At 31.2% G+C, this 18,126-nt stretch overlaps 1 protein-coding gene across 7 annotated transcripts in view; it reads left to right on the top strand.

Annotated features, from left to right (window-relative positions):
- The window catches only part of LOC145259789 (dual specificity protein phosphatase CDC14A-like), a 331,110-nt gene that overhangs the window by 201,579 nt on the left and 111,405 nt on the right, over positions 1 to 18,126 (top strand). For all 7 annotated transcript variants that reach the window (XM_080117609.1, XM_080117601.1, XM_080117594.1 and 4 more), the window contains exons 7-8: positions 1,418 to 1,480; positions 4,467 to 4,554. In XM_080117609.1, coding sequence (XP_079973735.1) covers positions 1,418 to 1,480; positions 4,467 to 4,554 — 151 coding nt within the window. The remainder of the gene's footprint in view (positions 1 to 1,417; positions 1,481 to 4,466; positions 4,555 to 18,126) is intronic.

Here is an 18,126-nt window from a genome sequence, read left to right as displayed (position 1 = left end):
ATACAAAAACAAAGCAATATTATATAAAAATGAAAAACAAAACAATATGCATTTTTTTATTTAAAAATTTTTTTTTTTTTACCGTTTCTGAAGTTTTGAGATGAGGATTGATTATTCATATTATTTGGATTCTTCAGATTACTGTACTCATTTTCAGTGTTATTTTCGCAATGTTTTAGATGATGTAACCCCTGAGCTTCTTCAGGGGTATCTTGTCAAACTGTGGTGCAGTCGTTAGAGAACTTGGAAAAAATTCTATTGGAAAATGACCTTCTCCTGCAAGTGGAAGGTTCAATTCTCAGTGTGGGTGACTGAAAAATGCGATTGCGAATTACTTAGGACTTCTATCCAGTTATGGCTGATGGAACAAGAGTATGCTACCCTCATGAAGTAAATAAAGGGTTCTTTTCAAAGTTCTGTGCAGATTCCCTAGTTCAACAGAAACATTCATGAGTTTGAAAAGATATAAGAAGGTTGGAGGTTACAGCAACCAAAACATCATGAAAATAACTCTCAAGATAAGAACAGTAGTCTAAAGAATAAAAACAATACATTTTTTTTTTTTTTTTTTTAATTCAAAATTTATTTCGTTTTCTCCAAAATTTACAAAATGGTTTGTAAATAAAGCTTTTTTAATTAAAAAAAAAAAAATCTGTAAAATGTGTGCATAATGTTTTCATAGGTGAATTGGATGTATGAGAAATTGGTATCAAGCCAAATGTGTTCTTTTTCATATTTGCTTATTCTGGGGTGCCTAAAGTATAATTGATCCAATGAAACAAACATAAAAAAATTGTAATTGCTTTTTATTACTTTTATTCAAATTGAATCTATCATGATTGGTTGATTTAATTTCCATTTTACATGCTGGAATGTGTTGGGCGGTTTTAACAAACTGACTTCCAATTTAACCTATCTCTTGTCAGGTCTTTATTTATAGCTCTTTCTCTCAAGTTCATCTTCATCACTTATGTTTTCCTTGGCTTTTCCCTTACACTGCTCCTACTACATCAACTGTTCTATATTAACTAACCCCAAAAAACTCTTGCCTGTTCTTTCAATATGACTGCACCAATTGATGTCTTCTGTTCTGTACACAACTTCCAAGGTCATCAGATCTAAGCCTGTTCATGTCATTCTCATATCATTTTTCTTCATGCAACGCATGTCCTCAACCATTATTGACCAGATTTCACTTCCATACATCACATGCCAAGATTCTTACCTTGGTCAACATATATGATATGGTGATATTAAATTCAAAAACATACATAGAGACGCTGTTATCATTCTTTTATGTAAATGTGACTTATTATGATACCATTTACTTGCCAATAAGAAAATACATTTTGCAGATTTATATGAGATTAAGTTGTTTTTGGATCACTCATCTTGTATTTGCTTTTTTTTTTCCCAGGCTTTAATCCATGGATTTTTCAACTTTGAAACATTTGATGTTGAAGAATATGAATATTATGAGGTGAGAATAACAAAATAAATGCAAAAATGTTTTTGTCTTCTGAAATAGTAAAAATGAGTGAACTAAAAAAATAATCATTGTTAGCAACATTTCATCGGTTTCTGTTAAAATGGTTTATATTTATCGAATCTTGAGGTTTGATTTCAAATTACAGTGATGGCAAATTCTTTATCCAAATTATAATCTGAATTTTTGAGATGAGGATTAATAATTTGGAATATTTGGATTATTGCTCTCATCTTGAATGTTAGTCTAACAACATTTCGGTCAATGTAATCTTCAACTCTCTTCAGGTGTATCTTGTTGAACTTAGGAATCTTTCTGTTGAACTTGAGCATCTTGCACAGGATTTCAAATGAAATGGAATCTGAAAGATTTCCAGAGTTCAACAAGATATACTTGAAGAAGGTCGGAGGTTACATCAACCGAGATGTAAGAATAATACTCAAGATGAGAACCTGAATAGTACAAATAATATAAATTATCAATCTATATTGAAATGAATCCGGTCAAAGTTAAGACTGTTTTCCTAGTATATCTGTTTGTATATTTTAACAAAGTTTGGGTTGTAAAGCCATTTGACTTCAACATTAGATTTAACTTGTAAATTATTTATAGACATTCCACTACAAACTGAACAAGTTACAAATTAAATAAATCTAACACTTGTAGAAGAGTGTGAGTAGACAACTGAAATGTTGCTAAAATACATAAGCAAAAATGTAATGGGAGAAATAATTTCATTAAAATAAAGAATCATCACTATAAATAATGCAGTAGATGTATTTATGTGTGTGTTTGTGTGCATCTGTGTGTCTGTCTGTGCGAAAATATTTAACTTATAATCTCTTAAATTACTGTTCACATAACACTGAAATTAACAGGGAATAGTAATCATACACTAAGTATGGTTTATAACTAGTAAAATCTTTGTTTGGATGGATGAATAACATGTACAGAAATATGTTGAAATGCAAAACGTTCATTTCAGCTCGCCAACATATTTCTATTACTTTTGCGCATGCACAAATTCATTCATAACTTGAAGTGGTTTAATTTTAAATCTTTCTTATCTATCTGTTAATAGCTCAAACAGTAAGGAATGTGACTGGAGCGCTAAATGTTTTGGTTTCGAATCTAGTTGATGGTACTCAAGTCGTTTTTTTTTTTTTAAACTTTTGAAATCAGTACTATATACTTAATAATATTTAATAGAGAATTAGCTCTGTAATAATAAATACAAATCTGCATGAATTAAAATATATTTAAGTGTATTTTAGGCAAGGTTAGCCCCCCCCTCCCACTAGTATAATAATAAATAAATCGATAAACAATAACAAAATATTTGCTGATCATAATTGTTATTAACATAACATTATTTTAACAGAAAAGTTTCGAAAGTTAGTCAAGTAAAATTTGGTTTACATTACTTATTTGTGACGCTATAAAAAAAACATATTTCATAAAAGTTATAAGCATTTTAAATTCCATAAGTAGTGATTCTGAGCAAAGTAGCCACCTTTGTTTGGCCCAAGAAAGTAAGGTCCATAACGTATCTGATCGAGATCAGATATACTGATCGGTAAAGAAATTAGAATGTGTTCAATAACTCCGATTGTAATAAATTATAACCAAATACCGAGTTAAAAAATATACAAGAAACCTTTATTCATACAAGCAAGATAACGTAAAAACATTTGTTGGTGTACACGAACAGGTGAAGATAAACTGCAAGTTTCATTGTGTAAAAATGTATGTACTGAATGTTTATAAAAGTTCAATAGTATCGTTGAATTTTATGAATGGTTGATTGTTCTTGGTACAATTGTTTTTGGTGAGTATATTAAAGTTTGTGAAGGATTAATTGCCTTACCTCACAAGTGTGTTTACTGCTCTTCGAGTGCATGCTTACGAAGTGTGTGGGTTTATACGCGTGCACTGCTTGGTGCCAAGCGAAAAAGAGGGAAAAGTCAACGGAAACGAAAGGCTATGTCAGAGGTCACAGGAAATGTATGCGTATCAAAGTTATGTGATATTTACACGTGCTCCACTCCATGCATGTGAGTACTACTGCACACAGTAGTTCTGTATCTGTGCGTTTGATCTAGACAAAGCAAATTTGGCAAATGTAAAGGGCTCACTATAATATTCCCCCCCAGATAGCTGGAAGCTAAAATGAAAAAAAAATGGAAAAGAGGATGCATATGTATGTGGACCAAGAGTATTGGAATGAAGAGAAAAGAGAAAAGACAAAAACAAATTTTTTTAAAGAGGTGTCGAAGTCTGCGTATTTGCGTGGAAATACTACATGATGACCACTTCGAGTCATGCGTGTTGTAGGTTCAGGATCTGGTGAATGTATGTCTATTAGTGTGTGTGTGAGGTTGACACCATTTTTGCTACACACATGCGTGTGGGTGCTACTGCACACAGCTTGTTCTGTGTCTGTGTGTTTGATTTAGACAAAGCAAATTTGGCAGATGTAAACAGCTCACTATACAAAAATAACTACTTTGCTCAGAACCAATATTTATGGTAACTTAAAATACTTATAACTTTTATTTAATATTATTTTTTAACACAAATTGGTTGCAAATGAGTCGGTAAAACAAAACAAATCATATTTAACTTACAGAATTTCCTAAAGTATTTTGCAAGACGAAGCATTCATTTCATCCCCTTTACAAATTATTACATTTATTCCAAACAAACTGCCTCTCTCAAGTGCATATTCTCACAAAGAATGTAACAGATAGCTTTACTCTCTATCCATTAAGTTCTCCCACTCGTTCCACACCAACTTTAATTTCTCTTAAAATAATTTTTTTACTAATAATAATGATTGTAAACTGTTTTTATATTGTATTATTTGAATTGTTTTTAAGAATAAACTTTTAAAAGCAAAATTATAAGGAACTTAAATGCTTTGCTTCAATCAAAAACATATTTAACAATTAATTCTTTCTATTTGTTTTTGTTTAAACAGAAAGTAGAAAATGGAGATTTGAACTGGATAATCCCAAATAAATTCTTAGCATTTTGTGGACCTCATCCCAAACAAGCAAGAGAAGATGGTAACTCTCCTTTTTTATTTTTACTGAGCTTTTTATCAAATGAAGAAGAAAACAAATGTTTTTCTTTCTTTTTTATCTGTGTCGTCTGTCAGTATAGATTTTATTTCTTTTTCTGAATAGTTTTTTAATGAAATTTCTGTTAGATCACACTTTTTATTATGATGACTTTACAAAATTTACTGCCATCTTTTTTGTAAATACAAGCATTTTATATTTCAATTAACAGAACCTATGTTCCGGCATTGCCTGAGGGGAAATAACAAAGAATTATTTAACTTAAAAAAGTAAATATTAAAGTATCAAGCTAACTTGTTGTTATTTATCTCTACCATAGAGGGAAGATGTGACAAAAGGGTCAGAAAGTGGGATTGAAGAGCAAGCACTCCAAAAGAGGAGCACTCTGACCTAAAAAAAATGCCAGCGTAGTCCTGTTGGCATTCCCTGGTAGAGGCATCACAGGGGATTAGCAATAAACTAACCTCCTCTCAAAGACAGAAGGCAATGCTTGGAAGGATGGACCTCCCAGAAATGCACAAAACCAAGAAAAAAAAAAAACAGTTTAAGAATGCCATAGATTCTGTTGGTTTTAAGATTAGAGGACTCCCGACTAGTCTTATTTTCATTTATATTTTGACTTCTTTAAGTCATTCATTGAAAAAATAGTGCAAATTATTTTTGCACATAAACAATAAATTGATCTTAGTCTAACACAGGGTCAAAAACATTGAGTATTGTGTGAGGATTAATTTGATGATAGTAATAAGAGTTTACAGTGAATCAGAAAAACAGGTGACTCAAAATCCACAGCCAACGGTGTCAGATAAAAAATTTGAATTTATATAAAACTAGCGGAGAGTACATGGCATTGCCCGGATGGAGGATATTGGCACAAGGACGAAGCGATGTTAAGAATGACTTCCACGTGGTTAGAATAATAAAAAAAAAAGATAGAGGTGGGTAATTAGTTTTCCATGCTAACCATAAGGCCAAAGAGGATAGTGAAATCAATCAGTTGGTAATTAACTTTCACCTGAGTGGAGGATATTGGCACAAGGACGAAATAAAAAAAAAAAATTAAAAAAGATAGAGAGAGAGGTGGAATCGAACTCGAAAACATAGGGTAATTAGTCTTCCTCACTAACCATTAGTCCAAAGAGGATAGTGAATTCAATGAGTTGGTAATTAATGTAAGAATCATAGGAGTCACCATGCTGCGCAGAAATGAACATTGTTTTTAAACCTGGCCGGAGGCCAGGTAAGCTTCCCGCTTTATTAAATGATGCTTTTAAATCTGGCCAGGGGCCAGGTAAGCTTCGCGCTTTGTCGTTTGCATTCAAATAGTTTCGTTTTATTATACGAAAAAGACAAACACTTTAGATGACGGCATGGTGGGAATTTTTTTTAACTCAATCAAAAAAAGGAAAGAAATGGTGTCCATTTGCAAATCTCAGATATTATGATCTCGGAAGTATAGGAAAACTTATGAAATTTTATCTACAGCGGAACCCTGATCTGAAATGCCTTTCGTGGACATACACAAACGCTTGCACCCATTTTGCCTTTTATATATATATATATATATATATATATATATATATATATATATATATATATATATGCTAGTGGGGGTACCCTGTGTTGCCCGGGTATTTGTAGGTGTGTGTGTGTTGGGGGGGTTAACAAAAAACAATTTTGGTAGGTAGGTAGGATCGAACCAGGAGCCTTGAGGCGAAGGTGGAAAATAAAGTGTGAAAAAACCTGACATTTTACCGCTGCACCAGCAAAGGGAGAGTAACAGAAAAATGTTTGAATTTATTGAAGGATTAAAAAATGAGGTCAAATATCACACAATATAAATCCCGCAGTTAACTTTTACTGTGAGGCAGTTTTTTTGGTTTTGTTTCCCCAAAATGTTGGGAGAAAAACCAGCTCCCCATAAAAAGAGGATTGTCCAAATTGAATAGCAATTGTCTGATATAAGGGGTTTGTTTCCGCCCCGCATTGATCAAACATCATTGCTTCTGGATGTTCCCGGCACGAGGACCGGGAACACTGCCTTCACTTTAGATCAGTTTCGCTTTTATATGGAAAAGCCCAACACACACGAGGGGAACTGAAATAGCAAGAATTTTGTAAAAGTGGATGTAAATAAATCTAGACGCGCGTTTGCAAATTGTACATATCTAGGGGGGTATATAAACAGTTCTAAGACATAGTAACCCCACCTCAAGAAGCCTAGCAAAAAAAGCCTTTGCCAGACATACATAAAATGTGCGTACACGTTTTGCCTTTTATATATATAGACTAGCAGGGGTTCCCGGGTGTTTTGGATGTGTAAAAGAAAAAAAAAGTTTGGGTAGGAAGGTAGGCTCCAACCCGAAGCCTTGAGGCGGAGGTGGAAAAAGGGAAAAAAAAACCTGGTATCTTAGCTGCTCGGCCATGAAGGGAGAGGAATGAAAAGCGTTTTAATTTAACGATTAAATAGATAGTTGCGTGAATCTAATGAGGTCAAACATCACGTCATATGGGAATGAAATTAACTTTGGCTGCAAGCCAGTTTCCCTTGAAGATGTTGGGCAAAATCAGCTCCTATTGTCCATATGAATAGAAATTGTCTCATAAGGGGTTTTTCCCCCGCATTGATCAAACCTCATTGCTTTTCTAGATGTTCCTGTCATGACTGTTTTATGCTTCGGATTCAGTTTCGCTTTTATACTGAAAAGCCAAACAAACACACGTAGACCAAGAAATATCGTGAAAATAGCATGTAAAAGTCACCGAAATTAAAGATACATGCGACCTCGTTTCGTAAATCATAGATATTATAATCTATGTAGCATATAAAAGGTTGTAAGAAAGAATAACTGGAACATTTTTATATCAGTGCAAATTTTTTATCTGACACTGTTTGCTGCAGATTTCAAGTTGCCTCTTCTTCTAATTGATCAAGTTCACGAGGACAGATGATAGTCATTTGTATGAACGAGTCCCGAGAGACCTCTTGAATGATCCAACAAATCTCTGTGACTATCATCTGAGGTAACACTATGTCCATCATAATGTCATTTAACGTCTAAAACTTAAGGAATACAACAGAACACTTTCCCCCTCAAATACAAGCAAGTAAATAAGGACTTACTGAAATTTTTTTTTTTTTTTTTTTTACAAAAGCATCACCACATTATCAAGGCCCAGAGGCCACTCAAGGATAAGGGTTAAAGAGTGTACAGTAGAAATTGGTCAATATAGTAATCATTAGTAATGAAAATTTGGTAAATTTAATAACTTATATGGAACGGCTCATCAAGAACTTATTTACTTTAGACTTGAACACAACCATATTGTAGTCAGCCGGAAAGCAGGAAAACGGAAGACAATTCCACAGGCGTGCAGTTCTAAGAAAGAAGCTTTGTTCATGGAATCTACGTTTAGGTTTAGGCACAGATAAAGAGTGGGGGAAATTATTGATAGTGTTTACAGCTAGACGAGTGTTTCTTGTGAAAGTTTGGCGAGGGGGGACCATAGATTGAAGCTCAGTTGAACACTTTCCATGAAAATAACGATACATCAGAGACAAACTCGCAACATCTCTTCTGTGAGATAGAGGTTGCAAGGAGGAGAAAAGGACATCTCCTACGAGGCTACGAAGTCTATTTTGAACTCTATCAAGGCAGGACAAGTCCTTTCTAGCAGCTCCTGCCCAGATGTGGCAACAGTATTCCATCCTTGGACGTACCTGGCTCTTATATAGGTAGAGAATAGCATCAGCAGTGAGATATCTACTGGATCGATAGAAAGATCCCACCATTTTTCCAGTGGCCTTGGCAACAGATTTGATATACGTGTTCCATTTAAGATCAGGAGTAATGGTCAAGCCCAGAAGCTTGTCAAAACTTGAGGCCTCCTGAAGACGAGAGCCATTCATTTCAATTGATGACAAATGTGAATTAGAATGTTGATGATGTAAAGAGAGAAGCTTGGTTTTAGATGCATTAAAAGTAACCAGCCACTCCTTTCCCCATTGTACTACGTGCTCAAGATCAGAGGAGAGAGAATTGGAGAGAACTTGGTCGTTTACTGTCTTAGATGTGGTACCATAAATGGTAGTGTCGTCAGCATAAATGTCTACAAATGATGTAAGGATATGATTTGGAAGATCATTAATGTAGATCAGGAAAAGAGTTGGGCCCAGGATGGATCCCTGAGGGACACCGGCATTAATACTGTGAGCTTCTGATTTTTGCCCCTCAACTACTACTCTTATGAACCTATCAGAAAGAAATGATTTAATAATTGAGAAGACTTTTCCAGCTATACCATAGCTAGCGATCTTATGAAGTAAACCTTTATGCCATACCCTATCAAAGGCTTTAGATATGTCAAGAGCAATTGCCCTAGAAAGATTGCCACCGTCGAGAGATTTGCTAATCCTATGCGATATAACTGTAAGGACATCTGCTGTAGATCTAGCAGAACGGAAACCATATTGAGTGTCACTAAGAAGGTTATTTTTGTTGAGATGTTTGATTACTTCTGTATTTAACACAGATTCTAGCAACTTACTCATGACGCACAGGAGACTTATTGGCCTGTACTGAGAGGGGGATGAGCGATCACCTGAATTCTTAAATACAGCTATTTACTCTTTTATTTCTTTATTATGATGACTTCACAATATTTACTAGCATCTGTTCTGTGAAATACAGACATTTTATACTTGAATGAAAGGTATTAATTCCATAAGTGTTATCAGTGTCTTCTATTTTAAAATATCCCTATCTCATTTGTGTCTCTCTTACTATTGTGTTCTGATCAATAAGGTAGTCCAGAAAACTCTTCCTTTTTTTTTCAAAACAAGTACATATTTATTTAATTCTCATTTTTACTTGAATTGTAGACTCTTTCATTGAAAAAAAAATACAATTACAAAACAATCTCTTAGATTTCTTTGAGAAAATCTAACCAAAATTTAAAAACTATTTACTTCATCATTTGAACAATCAAAAGCTGGGACATTTTTTTTTTTTTTTTTTTTTTTTGAGTATAAATTTTTTCTTGCACCATTTTTGTTCCTAATTCTTTTTATTAGAAATTTTAGTGCATCTTTATATTTTTGCACTCAAACTTCTCTGTGAAGATCATTTGCATGTTATGCACAAAAGCAATGCATTCTGTTAAAAATGTTGCACTTTTAATTAAAATGATTTGTTTATCTAAAATATATAAAAAATATAAAAACATAATAGATTGTTCTTATTTTAAATAATCCGAGAGTGAAAATATAATAAGAAGAATACCTTGTATTATCGTAAATATGACGATATTGAATTATATTACGTAAATGCCATTATCTCAAATTTACAACATTACTGTAAACTGACACTCCTGTATCAAACAGTCATAATTGGGGTAAAAAGTAAAAAGAAAAAAGTACCAAAACTTTTTCAGGTAAAATTTAATAAATTTTTTGTTAAAATTTTCTGGAATAATTTTTTTTATATTAAAATAAAATAACAAATAAAAATGGAATTTTTACTTGATTATTGAAAATCATCAAATAATTGGAATAGGAAAAATGTTAATACATATTTTTAAAAATATTATTTTTATTGTGTAATCATTTATTGCACAATAAAAATATTTGAAATCATTGAAATAGTGGCAAATAGGTAAGATAATTCAATATAGCTTCAAATATTGTTTCTATTTTTAGGGATTACCTTTCTTTTGTTCATTCTATATTAAAACTTTAGTCTGAATCGCTATGTAATGTTTATTTTCATACAAATCTGATTATTTTAATCATTTGTGTTGTACAATTTAAACAATCTGTTTAATTGATTTATTAACCATGGGAATTAAGTGTGTTTTGTTTATCTGGTCCTGGATTATCATCAGAATTGTCTGGGCAGTTTACAGAAAACGCTGGAAGGTGCTAAAATGCTGAGTGCCTTAACCCTAAAACAAAAAAATAATAAAGAAAACATTTGTTTGCTACCATTGTTTTTTTATTTTATAAAATCTAAATATTTGAACAAAAAAATCATAAACAGAAGAAAAATATCATATAAAAATATCAGTGTTTTCTATCAGTTGTTTATTATTAAAAAAATAAATATTTATTCATGAAACTTATCTTACAATGAATGTTTTTTTCTTGATTTAAATTTTCATTTTTTAAAAGTTTCATAAAAATTGTGCAATAATTAATCCAGAATATGGTTTTAATTTTTCAATTAATTTTTTATTGAATTAGCTTTGTACTGACGGAAATAATATATTTTTCATTAAAAAAATTGATCAGTGTTTGCATAAAAAAAAATTATAAAACTTTTATTTGGCATCTTCTGACGTTTTCTGTAAACTGACTGGGCACTTCCAATGATAGCATGATCCTTATACTGCATAAACACATTATTTTTATACAAATCTAATTAATATTTTTAATCATTTGTACAATTTAAATGATCTGTTTAATTCATTTATTAACCTTGGAAGTTAAATATATTTTGTTTTATTTATTTTTATTACAAATTTTTACCACTTTTTTTTTTCAACATGTTCAACTCTTAGTAGTTGCTTGTTTTATTTTAGTCTGAAATGCCTGCATATTATCAAGAGAGGTTCATAAATATAAGACTCTCAAAAAGCATTATTACTTTTTGAAAATTTGAACATTTTTTTCAAATCTTTGTAAGAATCTAAGATTTAAAATAGGTTATTTTATATCAATCTGATAGATGAAAACCTGTTAAATTTCGAAATTTTTTTAGGTGAAGATTGATAATTTATATTTTTCGAACTACTGTTCTAATCTTGGATGTTATTCTCACAAAGTTTTGGACAACAGAACAAAAGCAAGCTACTTCTTTGGATTAAATGAAGGGTTCTATTGGAAATTCTGTATAGATTCCCGAGTTCCAAAAATACATATCCGAGGTTACATCACCCGAAACGTAAAAATAACATACCAGATAACAATAGTTTGAATAATGCAGATAATACGAACCTGTTAAATTATAAAATAAATTGAAGATTTCTATATAAAAAAAAATGAAAAGTTACAGAATTTTAGTTTAATTTTCTAATGAAATCTTAGACTTTCTCAATGTAAACAAACTTCTTTAACAAAATCAAATTTATATTCTTTATCTTTAATACTTTTAAAATTTTTTAATTGTATTGTAATCTAATTTTAATTTAGTTTTAAAATAATACAAGTAATTGTAATGTGGCGTCTTTGAAAATTTGTATATCTTAAGATTTAACTTAATACATTATTAATGGTATGATCATTGACAATCTATATAATAATACGCTAAGGTAATTTCATGTTAGTATGGATGTTATCACCCTCCATCCCTTTTTTAAAGGATAAGATTGCTTGATTGCTGAAAATTCAATGCAAAAAAAAAAAAATAATAATTTTAAAATTTCGTCTGATATAGCATGTTTGTTGAATGTGAAACTCTAATTAAAATATACAATGCTTATGCAATATAGGGCACAAGTGAAAATTACATTCCAAGTTAAAACTTTTTGAAATACTTATGTATCTTGCAAAAAAGAAAGTATCCTCACCAAAAATTAGAAAAAGTTGAATAGGATTTTAAGTAAATAAAAAAATTAGTTTTCATATTTTGCTGATCCACCATTCATAATTACTTGGTTAAATGGTAAATTGATTTATTTCCCCTGTTTTATGGAAGTTTTTCTCTTAGCAATGGTGGATCAGCAAAATACAATAAAACTAATTTTTATTTTTAAATAACATGGATACCCGGCATTGCCCAGGTTGAGAAGGGTGGTATAGTAAGGATATTGAGTAACCCCCAGCCCTAAAAAAAAAAAAATAAATGAACTTTTGTTTCAATCAAAACAAGTACTCATATGACCAGATAAAAAAAAAAAAAAATAGCCGCAATAGCCAGGCTTGAACTAGTAACACAAAAAAGGAAAAGGAGGTGAAAAAAAAAGCTAACACGCTAGCTGTCATGCCCACAACGACTTATGATGTCACGATGGGTCAAAATAAGATTTTTTAAATTCTGATTTGCTAGGCATATGACTTGCAAAAATATTGACACAAAAAGTGATCCCTCTTTGCAAAAAAGCGGCCCAGTTGACCCAGACAGGATTAATCTTTTTGGCCAATGTTTACATATTTTTCATCCTGAGATTAGTCTTTCTAACGATATTAATTTTGTCATGGTCTGATGCGTCTGTGAAAAGTTTTTGGTGGACATACATACAGACAAACACACATACAGACAAACACACATACATACAAACACACATACAAACTAACACACATTTTCCCTTTTATATATTAGATTAAAATTTTTAGCAATAATTTTCCCTAATTTTTGGTGTAGATAACTATTTTTGTCTGATAAATAAGTATATCAAAAAGTTTTCCTGTTAATTTATTTGAAACTGTGATTTTCTCTTGGGCCCCTTAGCTGTATAAGCATGAAATACACTTTCTTGACCATTGGGTATGATCAAAATGTAGCATCTGTTTTGTCCAAAGATGGTACAAAAATATTGTGGAATCTGCATGTACACTGGACGTTTATAGAATGGAAATATATTACAAATTCCGACAAGGATTTTGGAAGTAGCCCCCCCCTCTCCCCTCTAAAAAACAAAAAAACTAACAAAAAAAAAAAAACAGCTATATTTTGAAACTACCAGAGTACTTAGATAAGCAGGTTTTGGTTTGAACAAAAGTGGTACAATATATCGTGGTACCTGTATTCTCATTGGACATCCCTAGAATTGAAATAGGTTTAAGCATGGCATCAGTATACAACCGATGAAAGATATAATTGTGGAGTTTTCATGGGTTAGGGTTAGTAAACTATATGTTACTGGCAAGTAAAATATATGATTTTTCTGGTTAAGTTTGGAAGAAAAATGGAATGCAACAAATATTTATTATCCATTACAAAATTTAAATGTTTAAAATATGGAAACAAGATGGCAGATAATATTGTTGCATTTCTGTTAGAATCTCGACAATTAATTTCTTTGATTTTTTTTAGCAATCTTTAAGTGAAAAAAAAATCAAATAAAGTGGTTAACCATGGTCGAGGGAAACTCAAAGTCTCCTTTACATTAGCTACTCCACCAAGACATAGTGGAGAGTGCCAATTATTTCCCATAGTTACCTTTGATCCTCTTCTTATAACAAGTGTTTAACAAGATGGCATCAAGTACCATTTTTTTAAGTCTTAGATATGACTCAACTGAAGATTGAACTCTGGTCTCCCAGTCCATTAGGGAACACTCTTACTACCCTGCCAAATGAGCTTATGAACAAGTCTTTAGTTAGTTTAAATTTTTGTCTCAACCTAATTTAAAAGCTATGTTAGCCTTTAAATCAATTTAAAAAATAACAAAGGCAAATTCTTACTACACAATGCAACAGAGGACAATTAGATCACTTGAATTGTTTACAAAAAGAAATAAGACCTTTTGTTTGAGGAAGGACATTGATTGATGATTTTGTTGCGTGATAATGCCTGTTGTCAGCCGCAAATCTGGTTCAGCAATCTTGAAGCCCAAAATCAGAAGATTATTTATTCTAAATCTTCTGTCATTTTCAGCCTAACTTAGATTTCGTTTCATGCAAAAATACTTAGAACATTAATGATTGCAGATATTGAAGACTAATAGTTAAATAAGAAAAAAGGGCCAAATTTTGGCATCATTTAAAACAAAGGCTATCAATTTGATATTTTCTTTTTGATTTAAAAGATAAATGATTTAAAGAATTCCTTGCATTAAAATTGAAATAATTTATTTTTCTTTTGATTATGGTACATGCATTATAAGGACCGTGCTGTCATCAGAATCGTTTGGTGATATATGGAAAATGCCTGAAAGTGCCAAATTAAAGTTTTGTGGAGTTTTTTCATGCAAACATTGGCCAACTTTTTCTGGGAAAAATATATTATTTCTGTCAGTACGAAGCTAATTAAAAAATGAAAACAATTTCAATGAAAAATGAATTTAAAAATGAAAACAATATTCTTGAATAATTATTGAACAAGTTTACAAAACTTTTAGAAAATTAAAATTTAAATCAAGAAAAAAATTCATTATAAGGTCAGTTTCATGAATAAATATTTATTTTTAAATAATAAACAACTGATAGAAAACAAGAAAATTATTGAATTTTTTATATGATTTTTAAAATGATTTTTTTGTTTAAATGAAGATAAATATTTGTATTTTTATATATAATAAACCAATAATAGCAAACAAATACTTTCTTTATGATTTTTTGTAGTAGGATTAAAGCGTTCAGTATTTCAGCACCTTCTGACATTTTCCATAAACCACTCCGACGATTCTGATAATAGCATGGGCCTTATACTGCACAAGTACCTAAATTATTTTTAAACGTGTTATAAGAAATTCAAGGAAATAGTTATGACTGAATAATGGTGCTTATGACTTTTGATGAGTGAAAGAATATGTTAAAATAAAAGAATGTAAAATAAAAAGATGTTAAAGATAAAAGAATCTAAAAACTATGCTTCAACCTATGTTTATAACTAGTTGTTTAAGAGGATGATGGTGGCTAAAGGGTTGACAACACATTATAACCTGTGTGTGCCAAGTTCGAATCCAGTTCAGTTCCACAGAAACACTTTCATCAAACAAGCACTTAACCTAGTGTCTAACCTCCATAAAAGGAGGTAAAAAAAATATTTAAAAGTTGTCTTATATTCCTACAGGAATTTTTTTAATCTTCATATAATAAAAGAAAGTATAAAACATCTTTCAGACATTATTTTTATTTAATATTTAGTGAGTTTAAAAAATTAATTTTATTATTAAAAAAAATGTGAAACGATGAAGTCTTGAAGATTAATAAATTATTTAATGAATTGCTTTGATCAAAACTTAAATAATTTTTTCCAAAATTATTTTAAAACATGTTAAAGACGAATAAATAATTGTAAGATTGAAAAATGATGCCTGTGACATTTTTTCTGAATTAAAATGTAAAAAAAAACAAGCTGAAATCTTTTGTATCAACCTAGTCTATAACCACTTAAAAGTCATCTTATATTCTCGAGATAAAAATTCTTTTCAAGCTTAAGATAACAAGAGAAAGATAAATAAATAAATAAAAAAAATTAGATAACAGGAGAAAGCAAAAATCAAAATAATTTAGGGTCCAAGTCCAGACTTAAACCTAATTAAAAAACAAAAATAAAGAAAAATCTTTGATATACGTATCCATCACGGAAATTGATCATGTAGGGTGTTTTTAACTAAGAAAATCAAACTTTATGAGGAAGTGAGAAAGTTGTGTCTTGATTCATCATATTTAATAAAGGTTGAACTCTGGACTTGCACCTAATTTAGATGTTTTTATTTAACGATTTAAAACATTTTTTTCATCTATTAAATAATATGAAAAGGTCATGAAGATGAAGTTGGAGAATTAACATTTTCATTCTAGTATTGTAAAAATACTTTCAGTTATGTGTGAACTGCATATTTATGGTTATAATAAATCAGTTTTAGTTGTTATAACATATTTTGTGAAAGCAAAAAAATAATATAAAACTTTAAAATTATAATTTAGAGTTGAATTTCTACTTTAAGACTTTATAGAATTTGAACTTCTAATTATTATATACTCTGCCTTTAATTAAAATATTTTATAAAGCAGTACACTATAATTTCATAGAATATTTTTACTTTTTGTGAAATATATTTTCTACTTTTTTTTTTTTTTCTATATTAAACCATTTCGAATTTTTTGTAGTTTTATTTTGTAGATTTCATTTTTCTTATTCTATTCTGTGTTTTTCCATGTCAGTTTTCAAGTTCATCCCTAATTTTCAAATACCACTGGGCCCAATTGTGCGACCTCCAGGGTTGGGTTTATTATCAAAAGCCTGGTGTATACGGAGTGCTTTTATAAAGGTTCAAACTCTGGGATCACCAGAAGGCAAGTCAAGCTACACATGGCTAGTGTTGTTCCCACCCAAGACTTCTTTTTACCTCTAAGACTCGAGGGCAGACCTGATTAATGTTACCAATAATTGATGCATTTTTTACCTTTTCTTGGACATTCTTCAATTGATCACTTGCTAAAACATATTGATTTTTATTTAAATGTGCTTCTTTTCAAAATATTAGCTGTGTGTAAATTTTCTGGTTCTCTCTCTCTCTCTCTCTCTCAATTAAAGTCAGGATGTAAAAATGTTGATGTGTATACCCATCTCACCTCCATGTCTTGAATTATTTATTACTGATTTTTTTAAAATTGAGATTCTTAATGGTGTGTCCAATTAAGTTTAATATAAAATGAGATACTTCTCTTTAAAAGTTTTAAAAGCCGTTTTTAAAATGGAGTATCATGGCTGGACACTAGTTAAATAATCAAGGAGAGAGCATTATTTTGCATTTAATTTGCATAACGAATTGTACCCCCCTCTTGCTAACACTTGAACAAGTACAGAATAGTAAACATTCAATAACTCATAACTAGGGCTGTGAAACAGAATATTCTTTTCATTCTTTTGCTCTATCGTTACTTTCATTCAGGGCAGGTGCTTCACTGAGTTTCAATCTTCAGTCCCCCCCCCCCTTGTAAAACGTTCACAGCAGATACTCTCCTAGCTACAAACACTATCAGCAATTTCTCTTACTTTCTGTTTGCGCTTAAAACTAAATAAAAATTACATGAGCAAGGATTTTTTTGCAACCACTTTCCCACGGAAGAGATTTTGCTAGGCTGTCTCTGCTTTATTATTATTTTCATGACAAGTGCTCGTCTGTGTTCCAATCTATGGTCCCCACTGACCTGACTTTCATGAAAAACGCTCGTCTAGCTGAAGCCATTATCAATAATTTCTCCCAGTTTATCTGTGCCTAAACCTAAACGTAGGTTCTATGAACAAAGCTTCTTTCTTAGAATTGCATGTTTGTGGAACTCTGTTCCGTTTTCCTGCTTTCCAACTGACTACAATATGGTCGTCTTACAGTCCAACATGAACAAATTCTTGATGAGCCATCCCCTTAAGTAATCCAATTTACCAAATTTCCACTTCTAACATTTTCCCATTGACTACTGTTCACTCATTAACCCTTATCCTTGAGTGGCGTCCGGACCTTGATAAGTGGTGACTCTTGTGTAAAAAAAAAAAAAATAAAATAAAATAAAAAAAGCTGCTTCCTAATTGACTATAACATGGTCATTTTCAAGTCTAGCATCAACAGGTTCTTGTTGAACTGTCCTCTTAAATAATTAATTTCTACCCAATTTCTACCATTACCAATCATCACAATTTTGTCTTACCTAACCGGTCCTGGATATGATCTTAAACTATATCCATTGGTGAGGCCCCAGCTTGCGGGCTTTGGGGAATGTGGAGCCACCCTTTAATTACCATTGCTCCCACGTCCACTCTGACCCGGAGTGGTAGTACCTGTTAGGGTCCCAACTATGGGTTAAATAGAAACCGACTTGAAAACAACAAATATATTGTATTATATAAATTTTTCTTAAATCTTTGGATTCGGCATTAAATAACCTGAAAA

This window comes from Euprymna scolopes, chromosome 3, assembly GCF_053919585.1.
Source record: "Euprymna scolopes isolate OS-2025 chromosome 3, ASM5391958v1, whole genome shotgun sequence".
NCBI lineage: Eukaryota > Metazoa > Mollusca > Cephalopoda > Sepiida > Sepiolidae > Euprymna > Euprymna scolopes.
Note: the sequence above shows the minus strand (reverse complement) of the source record. Positions and strands in the feature narration are given on the sequence as shown.